Below are 15,209 nucleotides of genomic sequence, written 5' to 3' on the forward strand. Positions count from 1 at the left end.
GCATACGCCACCACACCCCATAAATAAATAAATCTTGAAGAAGAAGAAGAAGAAGAAAAAAAAGAATCTGAAGCTCTGGCTTATGCCTTTAATCAGAGCACTCAGGGAGGCAGAGGCAGGTGGATCGCTGTGAGTTCAAGGCCAGCTTGGTCTACAAAGTGAGTCCAGGACACAGAGAAACCCTGTCTTTAAAAAAAAACAACAAAAATAAAATAAATTTTTAAAAATATGAAGCTGACATATCCTAAGAGGTACACCGATGGTTTGTTTTAATTAGAAAGAAATTGTTTAAAAGAAGGGGTTCTCTTACATCTCCATAGAAGCAGATGATATGCTTTGATCGTATTCATTTCCTCCTTTTTTTTTTTTACTTCCTCCTCCACCCCCTTTTCTTCTTCCATATATCTAAGCTCCTTTCTCTCCTGGTTTCTAAACAGAAGAGAAAACATGCCGTATCTGCCTTGGTGAGGCTTGCTTATAACCCTTAACACGCTCTTCAGTTCCACCCATTTTCCTGCAGATGGCAAGCCTTATTCCTTATAGCTGAATAAATCTTCGTTGTGTACATTTACCCTTTCCTCACTGGTTGGTTCTTTGATGGGCACCCACGCTGCTTCCACGGCCTGGCTCTCGTGACCCAACAGCCCTCGTGTACAGATGCGTCTAGAGCAAGCTGGATCTATCAGTGGATCCAAAGCTGGAAAGGAGAAGAGGAAGGAATCTAGCTGTTAGACACAGCTCTGAGACAAGGTCCCCTTCTCACATGGCCATGTCCAGTACTTACAAGTGTTATCCATTTAAGTCCCTTAAACGGTACAGCCTTCAAGAAGCTAGAGAAGCAAAAGAAATGTGACAAAGTAAGAGTGACTTGTGCCCCGTGTAGGTGGTGACAATGAAATGCTCACTCATACTTTCTCAGCGTCTGCCATGTTTCCTGTTGCTGTATGAAGCCTTTTTCTCCATAGAATGCCATTCCCGCCTACCTACTCCGTCCTTTAAACCAAGCCAATCTGCGCTGAAGGGGTTCACGTTTGTTACTGTGTTCATGGCCTCCGCAGTCCGGGCTGCCTCTGCAGTCCAGGCTTCCTCCAGCTGTTAACAGCTTTTCCCCTGGGGATTTTTAGCATTTCCTATGTGCAAAATCAAGAAAAACAATGAAAGGATACTTACACAGTGAGTTCAAGAGCTAAGTATGTTACTCAGTGGTAGAGTGCTTACCTACCATGCATGAGGCCTAGGTTCAATTTCCTAGTATAGCAGTGTTTTTACTACTTGGATTTTGCATTAAAATGTATAGGTAATATTTTTAGTGAATGTATCATTTCTGTTCCGAAAAACAAAGAAATTCCACTTTCACCCGGAATGAGATGATGGCTCTGGTCCAGAGAAGGAAGGGGATTAATATAAAAGACATAAAATTTCATCTACAATGTAATCTGATAACTTTGAGGTCTTTGAACCCTGTGTGCTCTGTGTGTGTGTGTGTGTGTGTCAGGATTCTCCACGATACAGTGATGCGACATTCTGTTTATCCATTTGGGAGTTCGCAGACATTTGGAATACTTTCAGCATTTAGCTATTGTGACCAACATTGCTAGGAAGATGTGTACAGGTTTTTGTATGGATCTGCTTCTTCAGCTGCATTGCGTTTACCTACAAGTAGATGTGTGAGTCATATGTGTCTAACTTTCAGGGGAAGTATTGTTCTGGGGTCCACTTACTTCCAACATAACTCCTACACCAGGTCAATGCAGAAGACACAATTTATTGTAATCAAGATGCTACTGGTCTGTCAGGGCCACAGAACAGACCCCAGAGCTGAACTACGACCCTGAAGGGATGTTGTACAGCATATTTAAAGGATAAACCATAGAGCGAGGAGCAGAGTGGCCTGTGGCATTGCCCATTCATATTTCAACATAAGGGATTGAGCAAAGGAGTTTCCATCAATCAAGATAGGGAGTAGGTCCCTGGGCCTGGGAACGTGAACTTAGTTTGACCCTGCCAGCAAGATGGAGACGTTGTCCTTGAGATGTCTGGACTCACAACTGTTTCCTTACAAGTTGTCCCCGATGTATCTGGACTCAGACAACTGTCTCCTTACTACAGAAGTTGTTCAGCTATTGGGAAGTCCTCAGCTCCCCTAGGGCCTGGGACCTTGAACTTAGTTTCTCCCTATGATTAAATGGAACCTGAAAACGAAACAGTAGGAATTAGAATACATTTCTTTTGCTTGTTCCCAACAGTGTTTCCACAGCTGTTTCCCAAGGCAACTGCAGCATCCCTTCACACTCTCGCCGTAGCGTGTGAGAGCCCCGACCTCTCCACACCCTCCCCACTGCCTCATATATTTCGGTTTATGGTTGTGGTTATTATTTTTGTTGTTGTCCAGATTTGGTGAATATGAATTAGTAGCTCCTTGTGATGCTGATAATGATTAATGATTAACCTTATGTGCTTTTTAGCTATCCATATGTTTTCCTTGTTTAAAAAAAAAAATGTCTATTCAGACACTTGGCCTAATTTTCAATTGGGTTGACCTATTGTCATTTATTCTTTACATGTTCCCCCATCCTTTAGGTGGTCTTTTAAACTTAGCATTTACCTTTGAAGCACCAAGATTTCCATGTTGATAAAGTCCAGATAATCCACCTTTTCTTCTATCACTGGCGCTTTGGAGCTGTATCCAGGGGAGCCAAGCTGGGGACGATGTACGCCAGTGTTTGGTCACATTTAGGTGTCTGCTTTGCTTGGGGTTAATTTTTATGTGTGGCTTAAGGCTCACCTTCCTTCTTTGCATGTGCCTCTCCAGTCTAGCTTGTTGAAAAGACTATTCTTTCTGCCATTTAAGTGTCTTGGCACCTTTGGGAGATACACAAGCCCTGGGTTTGATTGCTGACACTGGAAAAAATAAGGAAAAAAAAAAAAGGAGTGACTGTGTATGTCAGAGTTAATATTGGACTTCTTTTCTTTCTTGTACTATCTGTCAGTCCTAATGCCAGTGTTTTGCCGTTTTGTTCTGTTTTATCCCAGCTTCAATTGAAGTGTGTTGGACAAATTAAAATCTTATAAGTTGTACAAGGTATTTTTAGAAATTTTTGTTGTTTCTTTTTGAGATTGTATTTACAATATTTCTCCCTTATCTTTCCTCCCTTAAAACTCTCCCGTATACTCCTTACCACGCTCCTGCATAGCCTTTCCCCCCACCAATTGTTACTGCATGTTCATATGTGTATATATCTATCTACCTATAGATATATATTTTTAAATATAGTCTGTTGAGTCCATATAATGTTACTTATTTGTATGTTTTCAGGATAGGCTGTTTGTCCCTGGACCACCCGTTGGTGTGCTCCCAGCTTCACTCAGTTGCCTGCCCTTCTCTGAGTAGGACTGAGGCCTCCTGGGCTTGTCCCATCCAGTTTGGCATGTTTGTTGGTGTCTTCCTCAACAAGCTGTTTTGTTATACTTCCAGCTTATATAGTGATTACCACAATTAGGCTGACTCACACAGTCATCTGATTTCATTACCATTGTTTATCTGATGAGGTCATAAGATCTACTTCCCAAGGATCTAGTCACCATACTGGTCATGACAGCTTGAGAACTTGAAACTGACATTTTGTTTCTACAACAGTGTTTGATTATTGTGGATTTGTTAGGGCCTCTTTTGCTGGGGTTTTGTTGTTGTTGTTGTTGTTGTTGTTTGTTTTTGTTTGTTGTTGTTGCTGCTGTTTGGTTTGGTTGGTTTGGTTGGTTTGCTTGCCTGTTTGGGGCTGGGTTTTTACTGTGCAGTCCAGACTGAGCATGAACTCCTGGTCCTCTTGACTTAGCTCCCTGAGTTTTGCTGGTACAGATCTGTGCTACCATAACCTCGCTGACTTTTTATAGTTCTTATATTAATAGTAACTTTAGAAATGTTAAAGTATGAATTACCTCGCTCCCTTCCTTTTTAGGGATTGCTTAATCTAGCTTGAGTTTCTTGCATGAATTTAAGTACAAAGGGTTCAACTGCAAAGAAAAAAGACCATTAATATTTTGATAGGAATTATTTCAAATGTACTGATCAGGGGGAGAATGCTGTGAAGCCTGTAACCCACAAATTGGCAGCGTTTCTCCGTGTATTTAAGCTTTCTTTAATTGCCTTAATTCCCAGTACATGTCTTGTGTTAGTTGCTTTCAGGTAGCAACAACTAAATACCCAGCAGAAACAACTTAAGAGACAAAAAGAGGTCTGTGTGCGGGGCTCATGGTTGAGTCCATCGCAGCACAGGAAACAGGAACATGATAGGACTCTTCACATGGCAGCAGACGAGAAGCAGAGAAAAACAGCCTGGAATCCAGGGTGGTGATAGCCCCACCCCCAATAGCCTACTTCCACCACCCATGCCCCACTTTCTCCAAGCTCCACGGTCTTCAAAATAGTTCTATAGTCTGGGAACATAGCATCCAAATATAAACCCGTGGGAGTCATTGCAGATTCAAACCATGGTATTCTTCATGTTTGTTTATACTTACTTCATTATATTTTATTCATATGGCGTTTTTGTTTTGTTTTTCTATTGTCAGTAACCATGTTTCCTTAATCTCATTTTCAGGCTATATATTGTTAGCATATGTAAATATAATTTTGAAGCCAGGCATGATGGGGCATACCTGTAATCCTAGTCTCAGGAAACCGAGGCAAGGCTCAGGTCCCAGTGAGGGACCCTGTCTCAAACAATGAAAAGCAATGTGCACAACTCTGAGGAGTGACTCTTGAGGTTGGCCTCTGGCCTCCAGGAGCACACAGAGCTACACAAACCACATACGTGATCATACGTGATGGAGAGAGAAAGCCAGGTGATGGTGGCACATACCTGCAATCCCAGCACTGGGAAAACAGAGGCAGGCAGATCTCCATGAGTTCAAGACCAGCCTGGTCTACAGAGCAAATTCCAGGACAGCCAAGGCTACAGAGAGAAACCCTGTCTCAAAACCCCAAGCAAAAAGAACAATAAAAAGTTCATTTCTTCTGTTTCAGTCCTCATGCCTTTCTTGCCTACTTACTCTGATTGGAATACAATCTTAAATACAGGTGTTGAGAGAAAACATCCTTTCTTGTATCCTGTCATCAGAGGAAAGCATTCAGACAGTCACCATTAGCTTGTCAAGGATGGCAGATGCCCATATTCTCAGTACTTGGGAGATATAGGCCAGAAGGTTATTGAGGCCAGACAGGGCTACAAAATAAGACTCTGGACCAGGGGTGGGCCAGGGAGACAGAGGGAGACTGAGTCAGCTGGTAAAGAGCTTTCTGTGCAAACATGAGGACCTGAATTTGGACCCCAACAGCCGTATAGGAAGCCTGGGCACGGTAGTTCCCTGGATAATCCCAGAGCTAGGGATAGCCAATCAAGTTTGAAGTCAGTGAGAGATCCTGTCTCAAAAAATAAGGTAGAGAGTGGTTCAGGAAGACACTAAACACATGCATGCACACACTTTTTTTTTTAAATAGAAAAAAAAGAAAGAAAAAACAACCCTATCTTTCTTGTACCTATCAAGGTGAGGTGGGTTTTTTGTTTTGTTTTTGTTAACTTTCCAATCTTTTAACAAACCCTGTGGCCACATCTGAGTTTCAATATACACTTAGAGAAAGATAACAATTTGCTGGGCCTCATGTCTGGCTTCATATAGTGCCTTTTAAAATGTTCCCTTTGGTGCTTTTCAGTTTGTGAGGCTGACTTTGCTTTTTTTTTAATGGTTTGGTAGAATTCCTCACTGAAGGCACCCTAGATCTGAAACTTAAGTTTATGTAAATATTGTAAACTATTATTTCGGTTTCTGGAATTATTGTGGGTTTAACCAATGTTGTTTCATTTTTACTTGGCCTCATTGCTTTATTCCTGGGGTATTTTCCAAAGCCCTATCTTTATCTGGGCCAGGCTACTTAGCTAATATACTCTGATACCATCTGATGGTTATTTCCTCAGAGCTACTGCCCTGAGGGTGTCTGCACTATTTCCTTAGGCCCTCTACACCTTCCCACAAGACAGCACCAAAAAGTTACCAGCTGGAACATCGGAAGCCTTCGGGGCCTTACTCTTGCATAGCAGCCACCTACGTAATTGAGTAGGTCCCCTGATCTGCCAGCTCTTTTAATGTTTTAAACATCACCTCAGTCTTCCACTTCAGACCTCTTTCTTCTCACTGTAACCCAAGGCCTATCATGTGTCTCAGCACTCTACTAGGCAGGTCTGGAAGAAGGAATAGCATCCATTGATTAGGTAGGTCTGACTGGCAGTTGTGAGTTCAGACAGAGAGGCCTGTGAAGTTGGCAAGGAGAAGGTGGTGTATGGAGCCTGGGCTGATTGCTAATGAGAATTTAAACCCCAGCTATGACTGTTACAAAGAAAAGAAAAGCAGCTGATGATAAGCGTGTAGCTCAAAGTAAGTGTACTGAAGAGGCGGTCTTCAGACTAACCCTGTGCCTACATGGCACACCAAACTAACCCTGTGCCTACCTGGCACGACACACTGAAAATGTGTGTTTAAAGCAAGGTCACGGAGTCACATCCTTTCAGAAGTCAGACAGGTAACATGACTCCTTTCGTTCAGAAACAGGCTTTTGCATTGGCAGTTAACTGTCCCTGAGATGCATACTACAGTTAATGGCAAGTTGTTGCAAATGGTGTGTGAAATGGCAGTGCCCTCCAGCCAACCATGCCTTGGGTGACATTTGGGGAATGAGCAGTAGGAGCTCACACCCCTCTGCGTCTGCTCTGCTCCGTTTGTCTCACTTTGAAAGAGAGACAGATACAGAAATCTACTCTTACACAAGAAGAAAAACAACAGCACAGGAGCAACGACAGATGGTGGCTTCTCTGTCATGCCCAGGAGCAAGTAGGGAGTTGTGGTCACTGAAGAACTTTGGGACAGTTACCTCTCCACCCTGGCTGACAAATTGTCCGAGGCCCTGATTGTCGATAGATGTTCTGAGTTTTCAAAGAAGAAGGAATCTAGATCTTTGTGTGAAATTCCTGTTTGCTCGTTTGTTTCAATTAGCTTACAAAACAACATGTTTTCTCACATAATTTTCATGCATTCGTAGGTTTGGTTGAGTCTCTCCACCCCCCCCACCCCCCCACCCTCCACCCCCCCCACCCCCACCTCTACCCCCACCCCCAGCTCTGTCCACTTCCTTCTAGATACAGATATTTAACAGTTCAAAGCTAGGATCCACACACGAGGGAGGACATGTGATATTTGTCTTCCTTCATAGCCTAGGTACCGCAGAGCATATAATATTTTCCAGTTTCACCCATTTTCCTTACAAGTATCGTAATTTCAATTTTGTTAGTGGATGAATACAACTCCACGGTGTACATGTACTATATTTTCACTATCTGTTCATCTTTTGATAGAAAACTAGGCTGCTTCCATTTAGAATCCTTGCTCTTGTGACTAGAGTGACAGTGAGCGTGGGTGTGCAGATATCTCTGCAGTAGGATGTAGAGTCCTTTGCCTATCTGCCTGCCCAGGAGTTGGGTAATGGGATCATATAGTAGTTCTGTTTTTAACTGTTTTGAGAGCCTTCTGTTCTTAAAATAATGGCTCAATTTTAACAAAAATATTTTAGTAAAAAAAAATCATGTTAGATCCAACCTATGAACACTCTGTGGATATATGTGCATAAGTATTTGTTTTAAGGATACAGTATTAAGAGGCAGCTTGAAACCAACCACTTTTTGTCATGGGAACAAAAGAGAGAAACAAAGTTTACCATTAGATTTATAGGTCCAAAACAACAAATATCGTGGGACATTTCTTTTTATTCCTCCCTCCCAATGAGAAAATGTGTATAAATCTGTTAAGGGTGTTGCCTTTCCTGCTCCCGAAAATTGGTGATCACTTTTAAGATGCAGACTGTGGTCTTCAGAGCTACAGTGTGTGCTTCCGACGGCTGTAGGCTGTGTTCAGTGCAAGCCAATATGATACAGAATTTCAGCTAATTATTACAAGATTGGAATCCTGGTTCTGGCCCTACAGTATTATTCAAGTAATTTAGCTTCCCTCGGCTTCATTTTCCCCATTAGTAAAATAGGAGTAGCAATGATAAAATAGGAATAGGGCTGTCTGCCCACTGAAACTCACAAAGTAGCAGTAGGAGCCATGTGAGGTAAAGATAAAAACCGTAAAGCATTACAGGATTAGCAGTTGTTAGTGTTGCCCCAATCCTATATGTAGTCAGAGCAGTGCAAGTTCACGACTCTCAGCATCCGAGTACCAGTCTAGGCTGTGCCTTCAGACCGTAATACTGTTTAAAATGGCCATCTCATTAGCCAACATGAGTTGGATAGATGAGGAAGCATAAGGTATGCAGATGCTTTTTAAATGCCAGCCAACATCTTGGGATGCAAAACAGTACTGAGTAGGGAGAGTGGAGCTTGGGCACAATTTGGGTGATACGTTTTCAGGGGCTGCCCAGGAAAGAGGAGGTCAGCAGAGTCGTACAGCAGTCCCAGCTTTCTCACAGTGGGACCTGTGCCCTTCCTCCATACTTGTTTGACACTTCCATGCCACAGTACTATAAAAGGAAAGAAAAGTCCCCCTTTTCTTAGTAAGCATCTTTTCTGGTGTGTTGGGATTGATATTTTTGTGCACTGTGGAAAGGCTGTCTTAGTATCGTACAAATGCTGGCTCCTGGACCGGAACGGAATACAGGCTGCACCACCTGTCTCAGTGTTTTGTAAACACACTTCCCTCAGCTGGTTGGTTTAATAAAGAGCGGACACTCTATATCAAGGTGGGAGAGGATAAGTCAGAAATCCCAGCAGAGATAGGAACTCTGGGGAAGAATTGAGAGGCCCAGGATTCACCAGCCGGACATGGAGGAAGGGACAGTGCCGGGACTGAGAGACTGGGGGGTAATGGCCTCGTGGCACATGTGGAAGAGAATAACTGGGTTAGTTAGGTTATACAAGCTGCTTGGGGAGAAGCCTAAGCTAAGGCCTATATACATAATATAAGTCTCTGTGTTATTATTTCATCTGCTGGCGGTCCAAAAGAAAGTCCCATTTTACTGATGCACGTAAATCTCTATTTTGATTCTTTCTAAGGATTTTTAAAAATTGAGTTAACGTTTATGGGTGTGTGCACATGAATTGCAGATGCCTTTTGAGACCAGTAGAGAGCGTAGGGTCCCCTTGAGCTAGAGTGAGAAGTGGTTGAAAGCACCAAATGAAGGTGCTGGGAGCTGACCTCAGGTCCTCTGGAACTGCACTGTGAGCTCCTGATGGTCAAGATGTCTCTCCAGCTCCCAGATCTTGGCTTTAGAATATCAAGGAGAAAGGCACCTTCACCAGCCTGTTTCAGACTTGAGTTTGGAAGTAAGTATGAAAGCAGCATTCCCCGAAAGAAAAGTTCCATCCCTAGTACTAGAAAATAAATTCACTCAGAGGTAGTGATAGGTTTCAAACTTTTAAATGGGACATTTTCCTGTTAAGTTCTTTCACAATCTCAAATTCAGTTCAACTGAATATGAGTTGATCATCTTACTGAACTGGCCTCTCATTTTATTCTACTGCTTCTGTTCACAGCCTCATTGTGTTTTTATATGAAGGGCAAGTAATAAATAAGCTAGGCTCTGTTGTAATGCAAAAGCAGCCATAGACATTATGAACATGGCCATTTTCCAATAAAACTTTATTTATAAACCAGACTCAGGATTTGGCCCAGAGCAATTGGATCCCAATCCTAGAGTCCCAGAATGAAAATATTAGGGTCTGTCTTCACTATCTTCCTTTACGTTATGTATCTAAAGCAGCTCTCAGGTTACAAGTATTCCATTCAGACACACACACACACACACACACACACACACACACCCCTTGCTTCTGTTGCTTTCCCTTCCCTTCCCACTACCACTACCACCATGTAACTAACTTAATTCGGTATAATCACATTAATATATTCAACAACTTTTTTTTAGCTTCAGGTAAGGAAGTGATTGTTGGACCACATAATGTTTACTGAAGACATATGAAAGTTTCTTAGGAAAAAATTTAAAATGTATTAACAGCATTATAAGTTTTATTTTGTATTATTTGTTTGTGCATGTGTATGGAGGACAGAGATTTTGGGTGTCATTCCTCAGGAGCAAGTCACCTTGAGTGTATGGAGGTCAGAGATTTTGGGTGTCATTCCTCAGGAGCAAGTCACCTTGAGTGTATGGAGGTCAGAGATTTGGGGTGTCATTCCTCAGGAGCAAGTCACCTTGATTATTTTGTGAGATGAGATCTCTCACTGGGATCTGAGAGTTGAGGTTCAGGCAAAGCTAACTGCCATCAAGTCCCAGAGATCCTGTCTCTGTCTCCCACACAACGGCATGACAAACACACACCTCCAAACCTAGATTCTTAAATTTTATATGATTTTTGGGAATCAAACTAAGGTCCTCATGTTTGCAAGGCCAGTTAGGACTTTACCAACTGAGCTATCTCCCTGCCCTTATAAATCAGTTTTTTATGGAAAACGCCACTTTGAATATAAACTAAAGAAAACCAGGCTCCAATTTAGAATTTTCAAGCTCATACAGCAATTACACTTGTGTTCTTAGGTGGGACACTGACACCCTCCAAAACATTACTATTGGTATTTTACTGTGTGTTATGGGAATGTAGTGAGCACACTGAAACCGCAGTGCCGTTCGTTATTTGTGAGAATGAATCTCAAGTAGACATTTTGGTTTTTTAAAAGCATATAGATTCAAAGAAAAAGTTAATCACTGTGGATACGGACCAAACACTGATATGTAAAAGTCATCAGGGTGGCACCAGAATGTCTGAAGCTTGAAAGTCAGTGGCCACTCTACCTCTTAGAGCTTGGTTATGTCGTCACTAACTAGAGATTAGAGGTCCCCAGGGGACATCTTCACCACCCCCTTCCCTGCCAAAAACTTTCCATGGCTCACCAGCTCTGCCTAATAAAGCCAGTTCCACTTTTAGCTTGAAATCAGTGCCTTCCAGCCTGAAACCCAGCCTCCTACTTTGCTCCTATGAAATATGGGCATGACATTTTAGGGGGACATGTCCCCCCATGAGGTGGGGACACCTCAGGCAGTGTTTACAAAGTGCTGGTTCCTAAAGCTTTATGCTCTGGTGGAAGGGGGGCATGGGGCGGACGGCAGGGGTGCAGGGTGCGGGTGTGTGTGTGGGGGAACCTCTCATGGTTAAAAGTGTGGGAAAGTAGTGGGTATGGGAAAGTCATGGGTGCTACACCACATCCAAGTCCTAGAAAAGACCTAAGCGAAATGCTTCGTCCTGTCTATCCATTTCTTTGACTGTAGGGTCCTCCTTTTCTGGAACACGTTTGCCAGCTCTTTTCTTCCCAGCTGTCAGCAGCCCACCTGGGTGGCAGGCACATTAGCCTCTGCAGCTCTGCTGTGCTGCCCGCCCACCATCCATGTTCACTTCACCCTGCACATCCAGCTGCCAGCAGCTGGCCAGGTAGTCATCTCACATTGCCACTTCCAAAGTTTGCCGATTATTCAGTCGCTCTACTTGGGTGCTTTCTCTTTCCTGACCTTGCTCTCAAAAATCTTTACAAGCTGGCTGAATCCTCTGCAGCGGTGGTTCCCGTTTCTGAAGTCCGACTAGCCTCCAGGCTTCTGTGGTCTTTTGACCTGGTATATTTTATACTTCCCTGGGCCCCAGTTTTCCATTATATATGGTAGCCTGGTACAGTGATGCTAGCAGAGCCTAGTAAATGATTGCTGAATTCATAACTAACTGAACGACAATAGGGTGGACTGTCTTATTGGCTGTCTGAAACAAGTAAGAGAATTGGAGTTTGGCCAATCCAGACCAGGCCTGTGGCGGCGGGGGGCAGAGGGGGGAGGAGAGCATCTCTAAAAGGTTGGTTTGTGTGTATGATTTTAGCATCTTTATTAAATGGAACAAAAATGTAAATTTGACAAATTTTGACATGTGTACATCCTTAAACTATTATCATAATCCTATAGCGTGGACACGACCATCATAGCAAATGCAATTCATGCTCCCTTTTAATCACTCCATTATACAGAGAGAGAGAGAGAGAGATACTCCTCCTGTTTTCCTGCTTGCCCTCTCCCTAACATCACCACCACCCTTTTCAATTTAAGGATGCTTCGGATCACTAGCCATTTATGTAGATTTACTTAAACTTTACAGAAGTAGAATCACACAGCATGTATTCTGTTCACACACACACACACACACACACACACACACACACACACACACACACACACACCAGACACACACATTGGCATAGCTATTTTGAGATTTACTCATACAACACAGTGAATTTTTTTCATCGTTAAGTAGCATTTTTCTGCGGAGTCTGCTTCACCATTTACTGACTGAGCAGTGCTGACTAGTTTCCTTGTTGTTGTCATCTTGACACGACCGGGGGTCACCTGGGAAGAGGGAACATTAGTTGAGAAAATGCCTCCATAAGATTAGTCTGCTGGCTGACCGTGGTGGCACATGCCTTTAATCCCAGCACTCGGGAGGCAGAGGCAGAGGTAGGCAGATCGCTGTGAGTTCAAGTCCAGCCTGGTCTACAAAGCGAGTCTAGGACAGCCAACAGAGATCCCCTGTCTCCAAAAGAAAAAAAAATTAGTTTACTGGCAAGTCTGTAGGGCATTTTCTTAGTGATTGATATAAGAGGTCCAACTGACTGTGGGTGGGGCTGCCCCTGGGAATGTGGTTCTGGGTTGTGTAAAGAAAGCAGGCTGAGCAAGCGATGGAGAGCAAGCCAGTCAGCAGCATTCCCCCAAGGTCTCCGCTTCAGTTCCTGGCTCCAGGGTCCTGCCCGGACTTTCCTCCATGGTGGACTGTGATGTAGGAGTGTAAGCCAAATAAACCCTTTCCTTCTCAAGTTGCTTTTTGGTCATGGTGTTTATTATAGGAAGCACTGCAAACTGATACAGGATCTCACACACCAGAGGATAGCCTTGAACTCACTTTGTAGCCAAGGATGACCTTTACTCTGTATCCTCCATCTTCCACCTCCCAAATGTCAAGGTTACAGGCGTCTACCATCACACTTGGACTATTTTATTTTGGGTACCTAGTGTTTCTTTCCTCCTGACTACTTTTAAGATGTTTCTTTTTCTCGGCTTTGGGTTATGATGAGTCCCCATGCATTTTCTTTGTGTTTCTATGTTTAATACTCACTGGGCATCCTGGATCTTTGGCTTTGTAATTTTCTCAATTTGGAAAAAGCTTGGCCATGAGTTGTTCACACACACACACCCCCACGTGCCTTTTAGAGACCTATTATGTACATGTGGAGCAAGTCACTTTTGCCTCACAGCTCAATCACAGAGTCTTCCTTTCCAACAGTTTCTGTTGCTCTGTCTGCACATCGACTCTTCTACAGTGTTTAATGTGTTACCCACGTAGAATCCTATGCAGAATATCTTTCTCTCATATACTACATATGCAATTTCAGTCTTTTGAAAAAATTTCAACTATAAAAGCTGATTTGGGGCTGGAGAGATGGGCTCAGAGGTTAAGAGCCCTGACTGCTCTTCCAGAGGTCCTGAGTTCAATTCCCATCAACTACATGGTGGCTCACAACCATCTATAATGTGATCTGATGCCCTGTTCAGGCCTGCAGGTGTACATAATAAATAAATAAATAAATAAATAAATAAATAAATAAATAAATCTTTAAAATGATAATAAATAAATAAAAGCTGATTTTATGTCGTTTTTGTTAATTCAACGCCTACACTAATTTGGGGTCCATTTTAGTTCAGTGTTCTCATCAAGAGCCTTTATTTCCTGAATCTCACATTATTTGTCAGGTAGGTCTAAGCATTGTTTAGTTTGGGAAATATTCCCTATTACTGATGCGGCGGGGGGGGGGGGGGCTTTCTAAGTACTTTCCCCAATACCTCATTTTCTTGTTTAATTTCTAAGAACAGACAATGCCAGCCAGCATGGGTACTAGGCATATGCTGCAGAAAGATCTTACTCACTGGCTAGCAGCTCCCCCGTATCTGAGAGGGCACCTCTGCTAATCTCAGCCCCTCTCCCTGTGCTGCATCCTGCTTCTCAGTAACCTGTCCTGTACACTCTAGCCACATTGCTCTCCCCGGCTCTCAGTTCTATTCCAACTCAGAGTCCACCTGTGACTTTTTGGTCCCTTCTTCCCTGCCCTGTGTCCTGGAAACACTCAAAGTAAAAGATGGAGGCAATTGGGTGTGTGTGCCTTAACTATTTTTTCCATCTTTCGGGAATCAGTGTCTTATTGCCAGGATCCTGTCTTTTAGACTTTTGGGGTGGGGGTTGGGCTTTTTGTTATTATTCTGTTCTGTTTTGTTGCATTTTGTTTTGTTGTTGTTGTTGTTATTTTAGGCAATAGGATAAATTGCTCTACTTTACCCAGATTGAAAGAGTAACAACAGTCATTTCCTTTCTGCTTCAGGGTCAGTTGGAGTTCAGTTACTTCAATACGTTCTCATTTCAATATAGCGCCATTGGGAGTTATTTGGCACCACGTAATTTCTTTTGGAGTAGATATACTTCGTTTAGCTAGCACTGGAAATAAGCCTGGAACTTGAAAAAGTACTCAGCACCAGCCACATGCCCTTTTGAGATAAGATGTTTTTAATCTTAGGGACGCCATAGGCATGATGTTGGCATTTTTCTAGACGTTAACCTAGAGTTCTGGAGAAAAAAAATGTAAATGTTTTTAAAAAGTGACTCTGAAAGTGACCATTTACTGCCTTTCTTTTTCATTCGACAATTAGAGGACAATGTGTATGAGACTATGCAAGAGTCCCAGGAGACCCACATGTCCAACCACCTTGACGAAGTCATTGCTGCTGTCAACGTCACTTCTAAAAAGAGGATCCCGAACAAGCTGCTCCAGACAGCGCTGTTCCAGCCCCCTCGAGAGAAACTCCACCTGTGCGAAGAGAAAGCAAAGTGGTACTCCAGCAGCCATGAGGTAAGGCGCCTTGAGGCCACACTCCTGCTCTCTGAAGCTGAGCTATCATCCCAGGCAAGAGAAGCAAGGTAGATGAGACCACATTTCCAACTCAGGCCTGAGATTCAAAAAGTCCTTAAGGGGCTGGAGAGATGGCTCAGTGGTTAAGAGCACTGCCTGCTCTTCCAAAGGATCCAGGTTCAATTCCCAGCACCCACATGGCAGCTCACAACTGTCTGTAACTC

The 15,209-nt window shown here is 43.1% G+C and overlaps 1 protein-coding gene across 8 annotated transcripts in view; it reads left to right on the forward strand.

Annotated features, from left to right (window-relative positions):
• Nucleotides 1-15,209, forward strand: part of TTC23 (tetratricopeptide repeat domain 23) — a 91,307-nt gene that overhangs the window by 2,137 nt on the left and 73,961 nt on the right. For 6 of the 8 annotated variants that reach the window (XM_084801257.1, XM_084801259.1, XM_084801258.1 and 3 more), the window contains exons 1-2: nucleotides 6,292-6,429; nucleotides 14,786-14,985. In XM_084801257.1, coding sequence (XP_084657383.1) covers nucleotides 6,378-6,429; nucleotides 14,786-14,985 — 252 coding nt within the window. In that variant the 5' untranslated portion in view covers nucleotides 6,292-6,377. Of the gene's footprint in view, nucleotides 1-6,291; nucleotides 6,430-14,785; nucleotides 14,986-15,209 lie in introns of those variants that run through there. The other 2 variants (XM_084801260.1, XM_084801261.1) reach the window with 1 other exon arrangement.

The sequence above is a fragment of the Acomys minous genome (assembly GCF_964271855.1).
Source record: "Acomys minous genome assembly, chromosome: 2".
NCBI classification, from domain to species: domain Eukaryota; kingdom Metazoa; phylum Chordata; class Mammalia; order Rodentia; family Muridae; genus Acomys; species Acomys minous.